The sequence below is a fragment of the Melanostigma gelatinosum genome (genome assembly GCF_949748355.1).
Source record: "Melanostigma gelatinosum genome assembly, chromosome: 3".
Lineage (NCBI taxonomy): Eukaryota > Metazoa > Chordata > Actinopteri > Perciformes > Zoarcidae > Melanostigma > Melanostigma gelatinosum.
The window spans coordinates 27,488,422-27,511,590 of record NC_136636.1 but is presented as its reverse complement, the minus strand read 5'-3'; the positions used below and the strand labels follow the sequence as shown (position 1 = coordinate 27,511,590).

The 23,169-nt window shown below is 45.7% G+C and overlaps 1 protein-coding gene across 1 annotated transcript in view; it reads right to left on the bottom strand.

The window, feature by feature from the left end:
• Positions 1–23,169, bottom strand: part of plxnb1b (plexin b1b) — a 154,875-nt gene that overhangs the window by 7,929 nt on the left and 123,777 nt on the right. Inside the window, exons 18-30 of the mRNA XM_079265954.1 lie at positions 21,114–21,219; positions 20,866–21,002; positions 20,435–20,611; positions 20,115–20,328; positions 19,782–20,024; positions 15,201–15,380; positions 14,962–15,110; positions 8,861–8,961; positions 8,258–8,475; positions 7,984–8,162; positions 7,842–7,908; positions 6,731–6,877; positions 6,427–6,592 (exon numbers count right to left, since the gene is read on the bottom strand). Of these exons, the coding sequence (XP_079122080.1) occupies positions 6,427–6,592; positions 6,731–6,877; positions 7,842–7,908; positions 7,984–8,162; positions 8,258–8,475; positions 8,861–8,961; positions 14,962–15,110; positions 15,201–15,380; positions 19,782–20,024; positions 20,115–20,328; positions 20,435–20,611; positions 20,866–21,002; positions 21,114–21,219 (2,084 nt within the window). The remainder of the gene's footprint in view (positions 1–6,426; positions 6,593–6,730; positions 6,878–7,841; positions 7,909–7,983; positions 8,163–8,257; positions 8,476–8,860; positions 8,962–14,961; positions 15,111–15,200; positions 15,381–19,781; positions 20,025–20,114; positions 20,329–20,434; positions 20,612–20,865; positions 21,003–21,113; positions 21,220–23,169) is intronic.

Here is a 23,169-nt window from a genome sequence, read left to right as displayed (position 1 = left end):
AAAAAGGCTAGAATGGATTTAAAGGGTCAGAGCGCAGGGGGATGTATTAGCAGAAATGGAATATAGTTTTCAGAAGGTACAAAAAAGTGAAAAACCTTTAATAATTAGGGCCCGAGCCACCGACAACGTCGGGCCGCGAAGGCCCTATTGAAATTGTAAGGGGTATTATTATTCTGATCTTTATTTTTAGGGCCCGAGCCGCCGACGTCGGCCTGGCGAAGGCCCTATTGAAATTGTAGGAATCCGTTATTATTGGGGCCCGAGCCACCGACAACGTCGGGCCGCGAAGGCCCTGTTGAAATTGTATGGGGTATTCTTTTTTGTGATTCTTATTTTTCCACTTTGGGACTGCTTGGGGGGGACTTGCTGTACTCCAAAACTCACCAAATTTTGGGGACTTGTCAGGTCTGGGTGAACTTAGAGTTTGAAAGGGATGCATCTTTGTGTGTAAAAAAATGGCTCTCTAGCGCCCCCTACAAATCGGTCCGGCGACGCCCCTCGGGCAGTATATTTCGAAAGAGCAGCCCCAGCGCTACTTTGAGCTACATGTATGAAAGTTGGTCAGCACATGTATCCTATGGAGACTTAAAAATAAGTCTCTTGAGACCATGCTCTAAACCCGACCAGAAGTCGGGAATTTTGATTTATGTGTCATTTTTCCATTGATTTCGGCCTATTTCTTGTCGCTATACTTTAACGAACTCCTCCTACGGACTTCATCAGATCCACTTTAAATTTAGCTTGTACCATGTCAAGACCGTTGTAATTAAAAGTTATTAAAAGCTTTACGTTTGACGGAATTGTTTAGCCGTAGCGGGCGGCTACTTTATGTGATTTCCCATGAAGAAAGCTGACGTAACTCAGCTGCACTTGTTCCAAACAGTCTCAAACTTCACATGCTTGATAAAACTCATGGCCTGAGGGTGTCTACAAGCTTATTTTCACTAGTACTCACAGCGCCACCTGCTGGCGAAAGGAAATCTGCGTTTTCTGACAAACTGCATCCGATTTACGTCACTTTTACACTACGTGGTTGACACTTGACACAGAGCACGCGTTCTGTAGCGCCAGGCAGAGGACGCAGGAAGCATCAGACTATTTGCAAAGCGTCATTTCCGGCATCAGGCGGTCCACACGGGATTAAACACGTCTCGCTCCGTTTATTCTTGTCCGACTAGGTGAGCCATCACCTAGGCCGTCAGCTGTCCCCACCCTTCCTCCTCCACAGCTCCCTGGCTACGCCCATGAAGTCAGCCAGTGGACCTGTTCACAGCAGCAGAGGATCTGGATGAAGACAGAGCTGGAATCCACGGGTCTCTGGCCAGGCTCCTTTCCTGTGCGCAACCTCATGAAGATGGTGTCATTGTGGCGTCTCCCTCCCCAGCCAGAATGAATCGACAGCATCTCTGATCTTCCTCCTCCAAAGTACTTTCAGCGGACGTCCGACGGTCGCGGATGTTCTCGGACGCGCAGGCCGGAGTCCCGCCGGCACCCCGTCACGCGCATGGCGAGGGCCCGTTCATCGCTGCTCGCAGCTTTAATTCGGGCCCGAGCCGCCGACAACGTCGGCCTGGCGAAGGCCCTATTGAAATTGTAGGAATCCGTTATTATTAGGGCCCGAGCCACCGACCCGACACAATTTATCGTCTGCCGGGGATGGGGCTTGTAGGGGCACTTGGAATTTATGAAAACTCACCATTTTTGCACCCCTCTCAGATCTGAGGTAGAAACTCTGCTGCCCAAATTTGCATATGCGTGTGGAAATAAATGGCTCTCTAGCGCCCCCTACAAATTGGACCGGCCACGCCCCTCGGCCAGTATGTCCGATTGACTTGAAATTTGAAGCTTATTTTCACTAGTACTCACAAAGTACTCCAAAACTCACCAGATTTTGGAGACTTGTCAGGTCTGGGTGAACTTAGCGTCTGAAAAATAATTCATCTTTCTGTGTAAAAAAATGGCTCTCTAGCGCCCCCTACAAATCGTACCGGCGAGGCCCCTCGCCCAGTTTGTCCGATTGACTTGAAATTTAACCTACATGTCCCAATCCGCTAGATCTAAAAAAAAGCCTCTCAGACCCCTAAGCTCCGCCTACTTAGATTTTCCGCCATTTTGAATTTAGTGTGAAACCCATTTTTGCTATCTCCTCCTACATGCTGGGTCCGATTGCTACCAAATTTTCTGTGGATCATTATTGGATCTACCTCATCTAAAGTTACTCAAAGCTTTCTGATACCTCTTAGCGTTTAGAAGATATGGACCAATACACTTCTTAGGGGCGTGGCTAAACATCAATACACATAACTTCTCAACCGTTTGTCCTAAAATTTCAAAACCTGCAGCATATGTGCACATCGCATGCTGTAACATACCCTGATAATTGTTTTTCATTCCACCACTCGGGGGCGCTACAGCAAACCCGCGAAGTTGGCATTTTTGCCACTTTTTGCAGATTTCAGCCTTCGCATTTTAACGAACTCCTCCTAGAGAATTTATGCGATCAACTTCTCCTTTGGTCAGGATGTTCTTAAGACCTTTGTGATTAAAAGTTAGTCAAATCTCGCGCTTTCATCGAAGAACCTTGACGTGGCGTGCCAGCCATTTTGCCTCATTGTTTTTGAAAAAATACATTCTTGTAAGTTGTTATAACTCCAAGGTACATTCTCCAATCCGCACAAAACTTCTTATGCATGATGCTACATCACGCTTGAACATATTTCAATTGAAAAAAATGCAATAACTCATAGCGCCGCCTACTGGCTAAAGGAAATGTCATATTTTATACTTTTCTTTATACCGCCTAGCCAGGTGACCTGATGAGTCTCCAATTTGGTACGAATAGCCTTAAGACATTGATGATGAACCATCATGAATATTGTGCGCTTTCGTTGAACGCTGTTGCCGTGGCGATGCATCGTATTCATGAAAAATGAAGCTGATGGTTGAGTGTGTTGGGATGCTCAATAACTCATGAAACTTTGTATATGTGTCGTAGCTCATAGGAAGACATAGTGTATATGGTTGTTTGGCTGGTCCGTTTTAAATAGCCTCTATAGCGCCCCCTACAATATTTCAAAAGAGCAGCCCCAGCGCTACGTTTTGGCTACATGTATGAAACGTGGTAGGCACATGTATCCTATGGAGACTTAAATATAAGTCTCTTGGAACCATGCTCTAAACCCGACCGGAAGTCGGCCATTTTGATATTTGTGTCATTTTTCCATCGATTTTCGCCTATTTCTAGTCGCTATACTTCGATGAACTCCTCCTATGGACTTCATCAGATCCACTTTAAACTTTGCTGGTACCATGTCAGGACCGTTGTGATTAAAAGTTATTAAAAGCTTTACGTTTGACGGAATCGTTTAGCTGTAGCGGGCGATTACTTTATGTGATTTCTCATGGAAAAAGCTGATGTAACTCAGCTGCACTTGTTCCAAACGGTCCCAAACTTCTCATGCTTGATACCACTCACGGCCTGAGGATGTCTACAAGCTTATTTTCACTAGTACTCACAAAGTACTCCAAAACTCACCAGATTTTGGAGACTTGTCAGGTCTGGGTGAACTTAGCGTCTGAAAAATAATTCATCTTTCTGTGTAAAAAAATGGCTCTCTAGCGCCCCCTACAAATCGGCCCGGCGACGCCCCTCGGCCAGTATGTCCGATTGACTTGAAATTTGCCCACATGTCCCAATCCGCTAGATCTAAAAAAAAAGCCTCTCAGACCTCTAAGCTGCGCCTCCTTAGATTTTCCACCATTTTGAATTCAGTGTAAAACCCGTTTTTGCTATCTCCTCCTAGATGCTGGGTCCGATTACTACCAAATTTGTTGTGGATCATTATTAGAGCTACCTCATCAAAAGTTATTAAAACCTTTTTGATACCTCTTAGCGTTTACAAGATATGGACCAATAAACTTCTTAGGGGCGTGGCTAAATATCAATAAACATAACTTCTCAACCGTTTGTCCTAAAATTCCAAAACTTGCAGCATATGTGCACATCGCATGCTGTAACATACCCTGAGAATTGTTTTTCATTCGACCACTAGGGGGCGCTACAGCAAACCCGCGAAGTTGGCATTTTTGCCACTTTTTGCAGATTTCAGCCTTCGCATTTTAACGAACTTCTCCTAGAGAATTTATGCGATCAACTTCTCCTTTGGTCAGGATGTTCTTAAGACATTTGTGATTAAAAGTTATCAATCTCGCGCTTTCATCGAAGAACCTTGACGTGGCGTGCCGGCCATTTTACCTAATTTATATGAAAAAAGAAGTTGTTATAACTCCAAGGTACATTATCCAATCCGCACAAAACTTCTTATGCATGATGCTCATTCAAGCTTGAACAGACTTCAATTGAAAAAAAGTGAAAAACTCATAGCGCCGCCTACTGGCTAAAGGAGATGTTTTTTTTAAAACTTTTATTCATTCCTCCTAGCCAGGTGACCTGATGATTCTCAAATTTGGTAAGGATAGCCTTAAGACATTGATGAAAAAAGGCAGAGAATATTGTGCGTTTTTGTTGAACGCTGTTGCCATGGCAACCCATCGTTCGCCATGAAAAACGAAGCTGATGGTTTTACTAACTTGCGATGCTCAAAAACGCATGCAACTTTGTACGTGTCATAGGTCATAAGACGACAGTGTATATGATTCTTTTAATCGTCCGTTTTAAATTGCCTCTATAGCGCCCCCTACAATATTTCAAAACAGCAGCCCCAGCGCTACGTTTGAGCTACTGTAAGAAATTTGAGCAAAAAACTGTAGTTAGTAGATGTAATAAAAGTGTTAAAAAATTCATAATTAAGAATTCATAATTAGTCATAAACATAAGTGTATTGGGAATGCATAATTAAGATAAACATAAAGGGTTGTAAGATTAGGAGCTAATAAGACATGAAGCTTCTGCCAAGGTTGCAGAAGTGTAACATTTATACTGAAGGATTATCATAGAAGGAATTAAGCCATAACTGAGGATTTGAATGTGTTAGCTGCTCAGGGAGAGAGAGAGATGTGGAGATAGGCGTTTACAGAAGTGCGTAGAGAAGTTAGCCAATAGAAATTGAGATAGACGGGAGGGGAGGAGTCGCGAACGAATATGTGGGCGAGTTAGAAAGTGTTTTTTCTGCCTCTTTTTAGCGTGCGGGCCCCAGCGACGGCTGTGTCTCATGGGACCAGAGGTAGCTTTTTTCCAAAGTGGGTTAATATCGTAATATTTCATAGGAGTATGTACTCCAATGTTTAACTGTAATCGTACTTGCATCAGTGGAATTAAATTCCTTATAATTGTAAACCAGTCTTGGTAGATTTCTTATTGCAGCGTGTCGACTGCACAAAGCAGCCGGACGCGTGCTCTGGCCTCCTTCTCTGTGGGGTGAGTTTCATCCTCCACATTACATGTATGAAAGTTGGTAGGCACATGTATCCTATGGAGACTTAAAAATAAGTCTCTTGGGACCATGCTCTAAACCCGAGCGGAAGTCGGGAATTTCGATTTATGTGTCATTTTTCCATCGATTACGGCCTATTTCTTGTCGCTATACTTTAACGAACTCCTCCTACGGACTTCATCAGATCCACTTTAAATTTTGCAAGTACCATGTCAAGACCGTTGTGATTAAAAGTTATTAAAAGCTTTACGTTTGATGGAATCGTTTAGCCGTAGCGGGCGATTACTTTATGTGATTCCTCATGAAAAAAGCTGATGTAACTCAGCTGCACTTGTTCCAAACGGTCCCAAACTTCTCATGCTTGATACCACTCACGGCCTGAGGATGTCTACAAGCTTATTTTCACTAGTACTCACAGCGCCACCTGCTGGCGAAAGGAAATCTGCGTTTTCTGACAAACTGCATCCCATTTACGTGACTTTTACACTACGTGGTTCACACTTGACACAGAGCAACACGACGCACGCGTTCTGTAGCGCCAGGCAGAGGACGCAGGAAGCGTCGGACTGTTTGCAAAGCGTCAATTCCGGCACCAGACGGTCCACGCGGGATTAAACACGTCTCGCTCGCGGACGCGCAGGCCGGAGTCCCGCCGGCACGCCAACGCTCACGTGGCGAGGGCCCGTTTATCGCTGCTCGCAGCTTTAATATATTTTTTTAATCTTATTGTTAGATTTAAAAGTAGACAAGGGAAGGTTGAACTGTGTTTTCATTGGTATGTAATCACCTGAAACTATGAAACACCGGCTCTAGAGAGCCTGTCAGGTTTTGATGTTACCTGAAGACCACTGTGGTTCTCTACATCAGGGGTGTCATGTAGAGAGCATGTAGAGTCTACATGCTTGAAAACGGAGGGGTTAGTGGAGGTGCATTCAGCTGGCTGCAGGAACAACCACACCACTAGATGTCACTAAATCTTGCACACTGCTCCTTTTAGCGGCAGGTGTGTGATGCGGCGTGAACGGACTCTCACCCAGGTCCAACGAGTCTGCATGGGGTCGGTGGGAGAAGGAGGTGCCCTTGTACACCTGATCCAGCAGCTTCTCTTTCACCTGTGTGATGGTGTCACAGTCCAGCACTTTGGAGGGCAGCGGCTGGCTCTCGTTCACTCCGCCACCCTGCACCAACACATTCAGAGTCTGCGGGAGAAGAGTGAAAAGAGGGATGAGAGGATGAAAGTGGGGAATAATGAAACTTCCTGAAGGTCGAGGTGGATGTCTGGGACTCTTTAATTAGATGCCAACTAGCATTTGGTCTGAAGTCAGAGTGCTCCTCACCAGGGTCTTGTACTCCACGTCCTCTCGCAGCAAGCGGTTGTCATTGAGGGTGTACTTGGCCTTGCCGGTCACAGCGTCCACCGGCCCTTTATCTACCTGGTGCTTTATGGCCCTGAACAGCATGTAGAGAGACTCCCCCGCTGAGTCCTGCACGCACACAAACACACACACTGAAGTCAATTAGCACTGGCCCAACACTCTACAGGAGACAACAAAGGTCTCAAATGACAAGGACATTCTTGTGACTTGCAACTTTGTGCCGAAGAGGCTGAAAAGTTTATATTCTACAAAATCAAAGTCTATCAGGAAAGTCTTAAACTACTACTACTTACAATTAATGGACACAGGCTTTTTCTTTTAAGAACACCATTCCCTCTATAATCTCCCCATGGCAGTACTTAAACCTTTGGACTGCACAGTCATCTCCTTTTTAAAGTTGCACTGGGAAATGACTCATGGGATACGTCACATTACTTTTTAAACATGATAAATACAGTGGCCTTATGGTTCTTCAAGAACTAACATATACATAATTACACAATTACGCAATTAACCTGGTTCATCTTTTTTATTTTCCATTGACGATTACACAAAGCCATGTGAACTGATGGACTAACATGGACTTAATCTGTGGAAGCTTCGGTTCAAACTTAGACCAAAACTTTTCCATGGATGTCAGTCTTTGAGCCACGACAAAGGCCAAAATGTGGCCTGCAACACACCAGGTAAGGCTTGTTTTTAGCCAAGTCGACTGCAGGAAAGGCCTTCTGCTACTGAAGCAGGTGTTGATCACATGCAGCCCCTGCCGGCCGGTTAGGAAGAGTGATGAGTCAGCAATCAATGAGTTTTAGGTATCCTATTATCAGATAAGTATATAAGTTTATATATAGTATAAGATTATAAGTATTCTATGACCAAATGGCTTGAAAAATAGTGCATATACCGGTAGTTGCCATAATTAGGCAACTACTACTAATTAGGTTGAGCACCGAATGTCTGGCTCCACCCCTTTTTTAAATGTTAGTAAAATAACTGAAAGAAAACTTAAAAACCTGTCCCTTTTGGTGGTCCGAACGCTTTTGACTGAGATGAAATGTTTTTTGTGACCTACCCTGAGGAAAGCGTAGAGGCAGATGGACATCCAGTTGGTCAGCAGCTTCTCCACCACTGTCTCCGTTCTGGAGAGAAGGAACACAGTTGTAATCCCTGCTGTTCATCTCCAATACCTTTAACCTATGACCTCTTGTTCTTACCGTCGCAGCATCAGTTTGGGGTTCTTGGCCACGTACTGCTCCACCAGGTCATTGAGGAGGGTCTTGAGGATGTCGGTGAAATACTCCAGTTTACCATGCAGCGACACCGTCAGCAGGGAGGCCACATAGGCCCTGTCTCTGGGAGAGAAGGTCCGCTGGCTCTCCAGAGTGTGAATGAACTGAGAGTAAGAGAAGAGCGGCAGATTATCCCCGTGTTCAAAATGTAGGCGTCGTCTTTAAGTCTCATGACGCCGTCGGTGGCGGCGGCGACTACCTTGGTAAGGAAGAGTTTACTGTTGAGCAGGTTGGACAGCTGCATCAGGCCCTGCTCCACCGTCTGCCTCCGACACTCCTGGATGTCCAGGTCTCGCCTCAGCGGAGACTCCCGGTGGCCGGGAAAGAAGATGCGCTCGGCGTACCTCCGGTAGTCAAGGAACGGGATGCCGGAGCCCACCAGGTCGCTGGACACGTCCATCATCTCCGTCATCAGATCTGAGTGAGGAGGAGAAGGAGGAGGAGGAGGAGGAGGGGTGAAAGATCAGGAGGTGTCGCTACAAGCGCTTTTGCATTCAGCCTCGACTCCATGATATATTCAAAGTGTGTGCTGGGAACTGTGTTGGGAGGTCGGAGCTGGTAAATATTGACACTGGCTGGCTAAAATTAAACTCCTCTGCAGCAGCCGTGTGGGATGAGAGGAACATTTCATCCAGGGGGCGTGATGTAATGGGATAATCAGTGTGGCCAGTGCGAAAACAAAGTGGAGCTGTTGGCCTCCGTGAACTAAAACAAACTTTTCTCGTTCTTCCGTCTCTGGCCCTCCTCTCCAAACCTCCTCCATCTCTTTCCTGCGCTCTCCTCCATAACGGTTCTCTTTTACCTGTGAATTCTTTCTTGCAGCGGTCTCTCACGCTGGTTTCCAGGTTCTCCAGCTGGATCTGGACCTTCTTGTAGTCTCTCAGAGCCTGCTTACTCTTTCTCCTGGTATGTGGGGGGGGGGGGGGGGGGGTAGAGAATAGAGGATAAGTAATACCAGTTTCACACTGGATTAGTGGAAATCCAGTGAGATTGTGAAAAAGGTTGACTCAAGTAATTTCAGCCAACAAACCCCCACCAGCAAGGATCAGGGTTAATCACAGGGGTCACAATGGAAACACTGTCTGATTGGGTAACACCTAGGGCTGGGCGATATGGCCTAAAAAAAAAATCTCACAATTTAAATTGATTTTTTCCCCCAAACATTTTTGCAGATGACAGAAGCTGTTGAAAACAATTTTTTATTTTATTTTGTGATGATTTTCCCTCGTAGGTTGATAAAAATAAAGTGCAAACAAAACCTGAACATTGTAGAAAGGTGCCTGTAGTATACAAAAAGTATTTGGTCACTCTTTTGTTTCCCTAAATCATTTAAATATAAAATTAAATTAAACATAACATTAAATGGCATTAAATAGTAGCCTTCCATTGTAAACAACTGTGCAAATGTAACTTTTTACAGTAAGCTTTTCTAACTGAATACACTGATACAAACAGCATGAAATAAAATGTATGTGACCCTTTAACATTCACATTTTCAAAAGTGCAACATCTGATCTAACATCAACATAACATATTTTGCACAGTAAATAAGTGCATGTAAACAAAATCAAGTGCATTCACAACATAACCAACAGTATTAAACAGTAGTGCATGTTTTTTCTAAATATTTTTTGCCAGGAAGACAAGCCTGTCTACTACCTCTGGCTTCAGGCATGCACGGTGGCATGTAACAATGCCCCCCCGCACACTGAAAAGCCTCTCAGAGGGGGCACTTGTAGCTGGCACAGAGAGGTATTTCTTTGCTAAAGTACTTAGCCTTGGAAAGTTACGTTGGTGACGCTTCCACCAGTCAAGTGGATCGGTGTCTGGGTCAACCTCAGGGGTCAGGAGGTAAGTTGTCAGTTTAGTCTGTATTTTATCTGCCTCTGACTGGTTAGGAGATGGCACAGGCGCATTCTGTTTGAAGTAGGCAGCCAAAGTCATTTTTTTCTTTGGTGGACGCTGCTCTCCTTCGCACACCTGCTTAGCTGGACCAGGCTGCTGTGGTGTATTCTTGTCAGCAGGAGCAGGTAGAGACATGAGCTCATCGACAGCCCTTTTTTTGACTTGTTCCACCTTGTCTGGGTCAATATAGGCTGTACGGAACCTTGGGTCCATCAAGGAGGAGATGTCCAAAAGTTCCTCCTGTACAGCGTTGCTGTATTTGTCGTCGAGGTAGTGCATTATTTTTATTTGTATTGTTGCTGTGAGCTCTGTGTCTTTTTCCACTGGCTGTAGGAGACTGGTTTTGAACAAATGGAGCACCGGTTTAATACATGAAACGCTCACGTATGACTCCCCTGAGAGTGCGTCTGTAAAATCTTGGAGGGGTTTGACGGCTTGATTAATGGATTCTAAGACTTGAAGATCTTGCCAAGTGGGCACAAGATGGCGACTTTTCTTGTCCGCACCCAAGACACGGACGATGGCTCTCTCCTGTTCCAGAAACCTCTCGATCATCTTCTGGCGGGAGCCCCATCTCGTCGGGGACTCTGTAACAAGCTGATGAGAGGGTAACCCCAGTTCAGTCTGTATTTCAGCCATTCCTTTTCTCTTCAGCCAGCTGTAAGAAAAGGCAGATACAGCCCTTTTGCAAACACCAACGGCTCGATCGACCCGTGGGTCCTTCACACCATTCTCTGTAAAAAAATTTAAAAAATAAATACACAAAACATTTTTGTGTAACATGACCTACAATCACAAACTTGTCTTTTTTCTGTTTTTACATATCTGCATGCTACCCTAACCCTATTAATGTACACAAGAGCATGCACACAAGTAATTATAGTTTTGTATTTTTTCTGTTAGTTTTCATTTTTATTTAGTTTTTATGTTGTGTTTTATTACAGACACACACACAGAGACAGACACTGACACACACAGACAGACACACACACTGACAGGACCATGTACCATAATTATGATTAATCATGCACATTTGTGTAAATACTGGTATAATGCATCAATTACATCATGCAGCTGCTAATATCACTTGATTCTTACCTATAGCGCAGTTCAATCTGTGCCCAAAGCACTGAAGGCTGGGCCACCCATTTTCTCTCAGAGCTTTGAGCATGTTCGTGCCGCTGTCTGTCGTCATGCAGGTGAGTCTGTCCTCAGCCAGATTCCACGAGTTTAGAGCGTCTTTTAATCCCTGGGAAATTATTTCGCCTTTATGCTCATCAGGAAAGTAAACCGTTTGCAGGCAGACGCTTCGCAGAGTCCAGTTGTCATTGATGTAATGCACCGTTAAACTTAGATAAGGCTGCATCACTCTGCTGGACCACAGGTCAGTTGTTGCGGAGTAGAATGACATCCCCTCCAGCTCCGCAGAGATCCTTTGGCGTGTACTATTGTACAGCCGAGGCAAGGCAACGGCTGTTGGCAAAGGCTTGGTAGCACGTACCTGGGGTCCAAAGCTTTGAGAAGGTGAATAAACCCCGGCTTTTCCACGGTGTATATGGGCACCATATATTTTGCGATATACATCGCGACTGCATCCGTGATGGCTTTCCACCGGGCACTCTTCTTCTCATGCGGAGTACAGTTGGTGAATGTCTCCAAAATGCTGGGTTGTTGTTGTGAGGTGGCGGCGGCGTCGCTTGTGCTCCCGCGGTCCTGCTCCCTCCTCAGGGCGCAACACTTCTCCCACTCGGCGGCATGCCTCTGTTTGAGGTGCTGCATTAAATTTGTTGTGCTGCTTGATTTTGTAGCAATAGCTTTTAGACAGACCTTACATCGTGGTGCTGTTTGTTCTGTGTCAGATGACACGAACCCGAACCATTTCCAGACCACCGAAGACACATTCTTCCCTCTCTTAAGAACGAGAGCGTCACTGCTGGCCGCCATTGTTTTCGTTTGTAAACAATGCGCGCGCACTCTACTACGGGAAGCCAACGGGGGGGAAGGGTGGGGGCGATTTTCTCGATTTTCAATAAAACACATCGCCTTAAAGCACACATTCGAATTAATCGATTAAATCGATTTATCGCCCAGCCCTAGTAACACCCAAAGGTGACGACCCTGATCCTACTGTTCCCATAATGCTCTGGGAGAAGTATAATGTTGCCATGGATTCAATGAGCTTGACTTTCTTTTAACACACACTGATCTGATATGAAATAGTTCAGTGTTTCTTGTTTTACTAAAAGGTTTTCTTTTTGTGCATTAAAGAAACTGACAGACAGCATTCTGTTCAGACTTGTTGAGTTTTATGGAAATGTGGCGACGAGGTCCGACCCAGTAGGACTTGCGTTTCCCTTTTATGTTAAACTGAATGTTTAATTGCCGTCACATTTATGTAATGAGGTGAGTGTCTGAAAGGGGCTTGAAATTACAATTTAGTCGGTACTCAGAAACTATTGATAATGTTTAGTAACAAGCCCTAATTAGTTCTCAATATCATCAAAACATTGCTCTTTAGCTTTGCTAGTGGTCACAAAGTCTACACACTAGAGACCTGCCCCTGTCTTTTAGAGGGGATGTCCAGAGGGAGATCAAAGGTCACATAGAAGGTGTACATCATCTGAAAGCTGGAGACATGAAGATTCATGTGAGACGCAATTAGCACTGTGTCAAGCTGTTCGGGTTGATATCATCTCGTGTGTGCGCCGTTCGGACATCGAGCCCCGGACTGGTGGACGCCCCTATCATCGGTCGTCACCAGTCTGATCAGGGCCACCTAAGTCGTGATGACAGCAATCGGTGAGATTGATTAACATTGTTTTCTATAACCGTTGTTTGTTTTCCACGGTTGGCAGAGCGCTTCTGCTCCAGTTAATCGAGTGGCGCGCTAACGAGAGCGTAGAATTACGCTGTCGGCCCGCCCTTCACAGTGAGCAGAGTGTCCTGCTCAGGCTAACTTCGTGAGATGCAAGTTCGACTAGATCGACATTAGCATTATGGCCACTGGTTTTGTAACATTACGGCTAGCACAGTTAGCAGAGCGTTCCCGCTCAGGCAAACTTGATGAGATGCTAGTTCGACATTAGCATTATGTCCACTGATGTTGTAATATTACGGCTATCACAGTTAGCAGAGTGTCCTGCTCAGGCTAACTTGGTGAGATGCAAGTTCGACTAGATCGACATTGGCATTATGGCTACTGGTTTTGTAATATTACGGCTAGCACAGTGAGCAGAGTGTTCCTGCTCAGGCAAACTTGGTAAGAGACTAGCTCGACTAGATCGACATTGGCGTTGTGTCCATTGAGATTTAATCTTTACATCTCACGTAATTCACAGTTAGCAGTGTCTTCACTCAGGCTAACTTGGTGAGATGCTAGCTGGGACTGCGTCCATCAACTTTGTAACCTTACGGCTGTCACAGTTAACAGAGCGTCCCCGCTTAGGTTAACTCAGTGGGAAACTAGCTAAACAAAGCTGATACTAGGGCTGTGGCCATCAACTTTGTAGCATTAAAACTATCACAGTTAGCAGAGTGTTCTCGCTCAGGCTAACTCGGTGAATGCTAGTTATACTAAATCAACATTGATGTTGTGCCCATCTCTCAACATTCAGCAGAGCGCTCCCGCTCAGACTGATTTGGAATTCCGCATCAACTAGTGGGACAAGGGTTCCACCAGAATCACGGCCATGTTAAACTCTCCCGGCTGTAGGACCTGTATAGCTCCTCTTCAGCCTGAGGACGGCCCTGACCTCTTGCGTTAGCCTCGAGCTTCTGAGGGAGGGCCTCTCGGAGAACCCAGGCAGGACCTGCGGCATCACGCCTTGAGCAGTAGGGTCTGCTAGGCTGGCCGAAGTGGAACACCTGATGCGTGAGGTCTACCTCCCCCTGTCAGGGCAGCTGAATCCAGCCCAACCTACCCTGGTCATTTGTATGGCGCTGGCACGCCTGGGATACACAGCAGCTGGAACATCCACCTGTGAGTGCCTTCTTCAGGCACCTTCCCGCCCTCACCACCTTTTCTGTTCCTCCCTCCGAGGAATATCTGAGGGAGTTGCATGCATGCTGGAGACACCAGGGCTCTCTCCCGCCTTACATCAGACCATGCAGGAGGTGGCAAATCTGGCCTTGCACGTATGCCAGCCAGTTAGACGACTATTGCGTACATCATAGTTTCCCCTGAGGAGACTCTGAGGCCCGATGCCAGGTGCCCTCGATCCAATGTCGGGTCAAAGATGACCTGCTATCCAGGGCTTATGACACAGCAGCGCTGTGCACCGCATCGACAACTCCCTCTCCCACCTCATGCTTGCCCTCACAGATTCTCTGCAGCAGGCTACTTCGACGCTTCCGCTCAGTGATGCTTCATTGCAGGCGTTTGCGCTCATGTCGAGGGAACTTGGACGTATGATGTCCACCCTGGTTCAGACTCGCCGCCAGGTTTGGCTGGCGCAGTCACCCCTATCTGAGACATGTAGGAGGACCCTCCGTACTGTCCCAGTGGAACCTGGTGAGCTGTTCGAGTCAGCTGCTATACATGCGCTTCAGCGAACTGTTAAAGCTAGCCAGACCAGGCAGCAGTTCTCTGGTCTTTGCAGGCCTGCACCCCGCAGACCTAGGGGTCCCACTTTGGCCCCACAAGGCCGTTTTTCTCAGCCTGCATGCAATGATCCTAAAGTGGGCGTGTCTGTAAAGGGGAGACTCATGGGAACCATAGAACTCTTTTCATTCTCATATCTTGAGGTGAGGTGTGTGTGAATATGGCAATGCCAGTTCTTATCCCACCAAAATGTGGAGCATTACTTAGCCCTCTTCCCGACACCCAGTCTGACATTGTTGGACCAGTGGATTCATCAGGTGGTCTAGTTTCATATGACACCAGTATCTTAACTCTAAGTGGGCTGTCGGAACAGGTTAACTGACTTATAAATCCCTCTTCTTTGTCTACACTCAGCTCGACGGGGAACACACACAGAATCACACGGTCTACACACCAACCTGTAAATGAGCACGATGATGAGGACGATGAGGGCTACTATGGATGCCCCGACCCCAACTCCAATCTGAGCCTCCAGGCGGAAGGTGGACAGGCTGAGGTTGTCATACTGAACCTTACCCAGGGAGAAGTTCAGGTTGCCCATTTGGACCTGAAACACACACGCACACACACAGTCCTTGACGTGTCTCATGCTCAAGAAGACGTAAAGATTTTGCTAAAGTTTAAAGCACAGACTCACTGTGAATTCAGGCAGGTTATCGGAGCCCTCGCGCCTCTTGCCGTTGGGTCCTGGTGCCGGCTGCTGAGGCGGCGGCTCGCAGTACAGATGGTTTTTGGTCAGGGTCTTAACGGCACACACACCCTCCCCCACCAACACCACCACCTCATCCTTAGTGATGGCCAGGTCCAGGTTTTCCCCCTGAGAGCACACGGAGACGCAACTTCTGATTTATCTTTCACTTTCAGTTTTTCAGAAGGTACAAAAAAGTGAAAAACCTTGAATCATATATTTTTTTTATATTATTGTTGGATGTAAAAGTAGACTATATGGATTCAGTTGATTGCTGACATTTTTCTCTGTGTAAAAGTTTGATTTACTATAGTAAGTCCTACTACACTGACAAACACCACAGCTGACACTCAGGACTGTAGTCAGTTGTTCATGATAAACCAGCACTGAATTCAAGCACTTGCCCGAGGCTATGTTAACACTTTTCTCGTGTTTCTAGTGATAGTTTGATTTTGTCACTCTTGTCATTCAGTCTGACGTCAAACACTTTGGTCAAGTGAGAAATATCCTACTAGATTAAATGTAATGTGGTGCAAACAAACTCTCATGGTCACCAGAGGATGAATCTGCGATGAGTTTGTGGCATATGTAAATGTAGACATGACAAGTCCATGACTGGAGACCTCTTCTACTACACCCAGCAGCCTCAGCTGAACTTTCATGATAATATCCATGATAATATCCATGTTAACAAGTTAAATGTAGACATGTTAATTAGTTTAACGTGTTATTATGAAGTAAATGGTGATTGCACAGTGTAATGTAGCATAAGGACACCATCTGCTTCTAGATTGGTTCCCTTTCAGTGAAATGTCTTTCAGTCTGCCGCTATTGTTTGCCTGAAGGCTCCATTGACAGCACAGACGAAGAGGACAGGTGTTCAATTACACATCAAGGTAATAACATAACATGGAGGCTCCGCAGTCTGAACCAAGATGGCACACTCTCAAAACTTCTGGGATCTGGGTTTCTAGTACAAATTGGGATTCTAACAGTTGTTTCTTGCTCTGGGCTGTAGCCAGGCTTCTAGTGGTAGCTATGCTGCCAACTGTGTTGTTGGTAGTTGCTACGCTCTGAAGAAAACCAAAGGTTGTCTTTGCGACAGCAGCACCAACAATAATACGACTTAGAAACAAAATCTGTTGCAATTTAAAGAAAATAGAAATGTGACAATGCTATCACAGCTGCTCTTTATAAGACCACTACTCCCACTCTCTATAAGACCACTACTCCCACTCTATATAAGACCACTACTCCCACTCCTTATAAGACCACTACTCCCAGTCTCTATAAGAGCACTACTCCCACTCTCTATAAGACCACTACTCCCACTCTCTATTAGACCACTACTCCCACTCTCTATTAGACCACTACTCCCACTCTATATAAGACCACTACTCCCACTCTCCATAAGACCACTACTCCCAGTCTATATAAGAGCAGTACTCCCAGTCTCTACAAGACCACTACTCCCACTACTCCCATAAGACCTCTACTCCCACTCCTTATAAGACCTCTACTCCCACTCTCTATAAGACCACTACTCCCACTCTCTATAAGACCACTACTCCCACTCTATATAAGACCACGACTGCCAGTCTTTATAAGACCACTACTCCCACTCTCTATAAGACCACTACTCCCACTCTCTATAAGACCACTACTCCCACTCTATATAAGACCACGACTGCCACTCTTTATAAGACCACTACTCCCACTCTATATAAGAACACTACTCCCAGTCTCTACAAGACCACTACTCTCACTCTCTATAAGACCACTACTCCCACTCTATGTAAGACCACTACTCCCACTCTATATAAGACCACTACTCCCACTCGATATAAGACCACTACTCCCACTCCTTATAAGACCACTACTCCCACTCCTTATAAGACCACTACTCCCAGTCTCTATAAGACCACAACTCCCACTCTCAATAAGACCACTACTGCCACTCTATACAAGACCACTACTGCCACTCTATACAAGACCACTACTCCCACTCTATACAAGACCACTACTCCCACTCTATACAAGACCACTACTCCCAGTCTCTATAAGAGCACTACTCCCAGCCTCTATAAGACCACTACTCCCACTCTTTATAAGACCTCTACTGCCACTCTTTATAAGACCACCACTCCCACTCTTTATAAGACCTCTACTGCCACTCTATATAAGACCACTACTCCCACTCTATACAAGACCACTACTCCCACTCTTTATAAGACCACTACTCCCAGCCTCTATAAGACCACTACTCCCACTCTTTATAAGACCACTACTGCCACTCTATATAAGACCTCTACTGCCACTCTATATAAGACCACTACTCCCACTCTATACAAGACCACTACTCCCACTCTTTATAAGACCACTACTACCACTCTTTATAAGACCACTACTCCCAGTCTCTATAAGACCTCTTCTCCCACTCCTTATAAGACCACTACTCCCACTCTATATAAGACCACTACTCCCACTCCATATAAGACCACTACTCCCACTCTATATAAGACCACTACTCCCACTCTATATAAGACCACTACTCCCACTCTATATAAGACCACTACTCCCACTCCTTATAAGACCACTACTCCCACTCCTTATAAGACCACTACTCCCAGTCTCTACAAGACCACTACTCTCACTCTCTATAAGACCACTACTCCCACTCTATATAAGACCACTACTCCCAGTCTCTATAAGACCTCTACTCCCACTCCTTATCAGACCACTACTCCCACTCTATATAAGACCACTACTCCCACTCTATATAAGACCACTACTCCCACTCTCAATAAGACCACTACTGCCACTCTATACAAGACCACTACTCCCACTCTATATAAGACCACTACTGCCACTCTTTATAAGACCATTACTCCCAGCCTCTATAAGACCACTACTGCCACTCTTTATAAGACCTCTACTGCCACTCTATATAAGACCACTACTCCCACTCTATACAAGACCACTACTCCCACTCTTTATAAGACCACTACTGCCACTCTTTATAAGACCACTACTCCCAGCCTCTATGAGACCACCACTCCCACTCTTTATAAGACCTCTACTGCCACTCTATATAAGACCACTACTCCCACTCTATACAAGACCACTACTCCCAGCCTCTATAAGACCACTACTCCCACTCTTTATAAGACCACTACTCCCACTCTATACAAGACCACTACTCCCAGCCTCTATAAGACCACTACTCCCACTCTTTATAAGACCACTACTGCCACTCTATATAAGACCACTACTCCCACTCTATACAAGACCACAACTCCCTCTCTTTATAAGACCACTACTGCCACTCTTTATAAGACCACTACTCCCAGTCTCTATAAGACCACTACTCCCAGTCTATATAAGACCACTACTCCCAGTCTATATAAGACCACTACTCCCAGTCTCTATAAGACCACTACTCCCAGTCTCTATAAGACCACTACTCCCATTCCTTATAAGACCACTACTCCCACTCTCAATAAGACCACTACTCCCACTCCTTATAAGACCACTACTCCCACTCTCTATAAGACCACTACACAGTCTCTATAAGACCACTACTCCCAGTCTCTATAAGACCACTACTCCCAGTCTCTATAAGACCACTACTGCCACTCTATATAAGACCACTACTCCCACTCTTTAGAAGACCTCTACTCCCACTCTTCAGAAGACCACTACTCCCAGCCTCTATAAGACCACCACTCCCACTCTTTATAAGACCTCTACTGCCACCCTTTTAAGACCACTACTCCCACTCTGTACAAGACCACTACTCCCAGTCTCTATAAGACCACTACTCCCAGTCTCTATAAGACCACTACTCCCAGTCCTTATAAGAACACTACTCCCACTCTCTATAAGACCACTACTGCCACTCTTTATAAGACCACTACTGCCACTCTTTATAAGACCACGACTGCCACTCTATATAAGACCACTACTCCCACTCTATACAAGACCACTACTCCCACTCTTTATAAGACCTCTACTCCCACTCTCTATAAGACCTCTACTCCCACTCGCTATAAGACCTCTACTCCCACTCCTTATAAGACCACTACTCCCAGTCTCTATAAGACCACTACTCCCAGTCTCTATAAGACCACTACTCCCAGTCCTTATAAGAACACTACTCCCACTCTCTATAAGACCACGACTGCCACTCTTTATAACACCACTACTCCCAGCCTCTATAAGACCACTACTCCCACTCTTTAGAATACCTCTACTCCCACTCTTTATAAGACCACTACTCCCACTGTTTATAAGACCACTACTCCCACTGTTTATAAGACCTCTACTCCCACTCTTTATAAGACCTCTACTCCCACTCATTAGAATACCTCTACTCCCACTCTTTATAAGACCTCTACTCCCACTCTTTAGAATACCTCTACTCCCACTCTTTATAAGACCACTACTCCCACTCTTTATAAGACCACTACTCCCACTCTTTATAAGACCACTACTCCCAGAGCTGCTTCCTATCACCGCATCTCGTCTGACCTCCAGCTGGATGAAGCTGCCTGGGTTGTAGTGGTAGGCCTTCAGAGGGTCCTGCTGGTTGAGGGGCCGCAGGACAGGGTTGGCCTCATAGCTGAAGGTCTGCGAGTTCAGACTGCTGAAGTCGAAGCGCAGGTTGTCCAGCAGGAACTCTGTTGTGACCTTTGACCCCCGGAAGGAGGAGTCCACCATAGGAGAGCGGCACAGGATCAGGGTGGAGGAGTTCACCTCACAGCGCTCCGTGAACTGATGGGACAGGGAGGGAGCAGAAAAATACTTTTAGTAGAGGAAGAAACTTATTTTCATTTTAGAAAATAACGCAACGTGCACACAGACCTGTTTGGTGGAGCAGAGTGGGTCTCTGGGACAGATGGGTTCGGGGACCATCCTTGCTAGCCTCCCCAAAGTCCTCTCCACACTCCTCTTCCTCCTCCTCCGCTTCCTCCTTTTATTCTGGCTGACGGAACCAAAGGGAGAGGCGGTCACCACCATCCGGGGCTCCTGCACCACGTCCAGGTCGTGGCCCGACACGTAGATCAGCCGACCACCGCTAAACAGACATAGCATTCGTAAATTCCACGGCACTTTTGGCCCCCAACAACTTTCTAAGTAGAGGAACGAGATGCGAAGGTTTGGGAGATGGAGGTCAGACTCACTCCAGGAAGCTCTTTGCCGGCGTGGCGTGGGTGATGTTGGGGTTGTGGGTGTAGCGGTAGGCTGAGGTGTGGAGGTGGCGCTGGCTGCTGCCGTAATGCAGGGTGACCCGCTGGTCTCCGGTCTTATTACTGCTGCCCGTCACACACTGAACACTGGAGCTCTGCACCTCTGACACACTGATGAGAGACACATTCATAAATGACCCCCCCGGCACAGGGAGGTTAAAGGTCACACTGATTGAAGAAGTCTTCATGGTGACGCAGAGAAATAGTAGCATTTGCACCTTCTACATTAAAGCCAACTTGGAACCAACAAGACCATCATTCAACCCATTAAATAATGTGGACCTCTGTGTGTGTGTGTGTGTGTGTGTGTGTGTGTGTGTGTGTGTGTGTGTGTGTGTGCGTGCGTGCGTGAGAGAGAGTCTTACATGTTACAGGGCACCCCTCCCACAGTGATGCCGAGGTCAGAGGGACGTCCTGTCAGCAGGTTTCGTCCGATGATCATCAGGGACGTCCCTCCAGCTTTGGGCCCCCTTTCAGGAGACACCCCCATCACAAATGGGTCCTGAGAGGGAGGAGAGATGTATGCTTTAGCTATTTGCTAATTCAACAACACAACTGGTTAATAAAACCTTGCCTGTGGTAGTCTACCATAACCAAACGTAATCTAAAGTACCTGGTAGCTGAATGTCTGGCTGGACAGACCAAACTCTCCTCCGCTCACTTTTACAGACATGTAGCCCATCTTCTCTCCTCCACTGGCTTTGGTTCTGCACACAATCCTGGAAGACAGACATAGTTGTTCTTAATAAAACAGAACCAGACATGCATCCTGGAAATGTTTCATTAAGCTGATAAGGGAATGACACTTTAGTGAGGACCGATATCATTATTTATTTTAAGACAAGATACTTTAACTAGAAAATGCATTTCCTGTTGAAAATGCATTGGAATGCTGAAAGCTGAACTGAATCTCAAAAACATTGCTGAAAATAGATATCCAATTAAAAAAAAATTGCAAAAAGCTTAATAATTCAAAAAGTTGAAAGATTACAAATATGAAGTCAAGTCACACCTCTCCTGAAAGAGCTTAACATTTTGATATTCGAATGGTTTCTGTAGCTTAAAAGAATTCCAGCGGTAGTGATATTTGTTGTAGTAGTAATAGAAGTTGTACTTGTAGTAGAAGTATTATTAGCAGTATAAGTATTAGTAGCATTTGAATAAGTACTAGTTGTAGTAGTAATGATATTTGTAGTAGCAGTAGTAGTAGAAGTTGTAGTCGAAGTATTAGTAATTAGAAGAAGTAGTAGAAGTAGTAGTATCAGTAGTCGTAGTAATAGCTGTAGTAGTGGTCGTAGTATTTAATATAACAGTAGTAGTAGTAGAATAAGTTGTAGTAGTAGTAGTAACAGTAAAGTCAGTTTTTGAAGTAGCAGTCGTACTAACAGCTGTAGTAGTATTAGTACTGGTAGTAGCAGGAATAGCAGTATTGGCAGTTGTGGTATAAGTAATAATATTAGTGGTAATGGTAGTAATAGCAGTAGTGGTAGTAATACTATTTATGGTAGCAGTAATAGCAGTAGCAGTAGTAGTAATAGTAGCAACAGCAAAAGTTGAAGTAGTAGTAGTAGTAGTAATACTAGAAATATTAGCAGTAGTAGTAGTTGTCGCAGTATTAGTAAGAGCATTCATTATTTCAACAAAAAAGCCAAATTTTGAGCTAAACGTTTAAATACAGTTAATCCATGAGGCTTTTATTTTGAAAGGGTGGGACTGGGTGGGGGAGGGAGGGGAGAGGAGACATAATCATCATGTTTGACACACATAAACAGAGGTTATTAAATGACAGGCTTCATCACAAGCAGTTCAGTTAGAATTCACTCTCTGGGGCTTTTATTTTGAAATGGGGTGTGGGGGAGAAGGGGAGAGGAGACAGAATCATAATGTTCGATAAACACAAACCGGTTATTAAATGACAGGCTCATCACAAGCATTTCAGTTAGGGTTTATTCTGTGGGGCTTTTATTTAAAAATGGCGTGTGTGTGTGTGTGTGTGGGGAGGGGGGAAAGACCTCTAAAGATCCCTAAGACCTGAATAACTGTATGAGAGAGACACACACAGTGTTAGATCCTGGGGTACTCCCGACGTCTACCCTGCTTCCTCCGGTCTGAGTGCACTCGGTCGAGGGGCCACCCTGACCCCGGGCGCTCCTACCAGTCGCGTCGGTTATGGCAGCTTCCCTCTTCTGGATCCGTGCTCTTGGTAAATGCCAGGTTAGGTTCTATTTCATCCTTACTGACCGCCAGAGGCAGTGCTTAACACTGGATATCTTCCGTCGCGCGCATGCGCAGGTCGAATATTTATATCAACAAAGTCACGTGTGACCTCGGATGACCCCCGCCGTCTATAAGTTCCGGTGTCATCCTGAGCTCAGTCCTTTTTTTCTTCTTGCGACGCAGGTTAGCTACCATGGTAGCATAAACAAGGATGTGTCTACGATCAAGACATATTAGAGCTCGTCGCTGTAGCCTTGTGACTACCGGTCGGAGTTGCGGTTCTCTCGCCCTCCAAAGGCTGCGACGAGCTGTCCCTCTTCGGAGGGAACGGTGTGTTCACCGTTCGGACATCGAGCCCCGGACTGGTGGACGCCCCTATCATCGGTCGTCACCAGTCTGATAAGGGCCAGCTAAGTCGTGATGACAGCAATCGGTAAGATCGATTAACATTG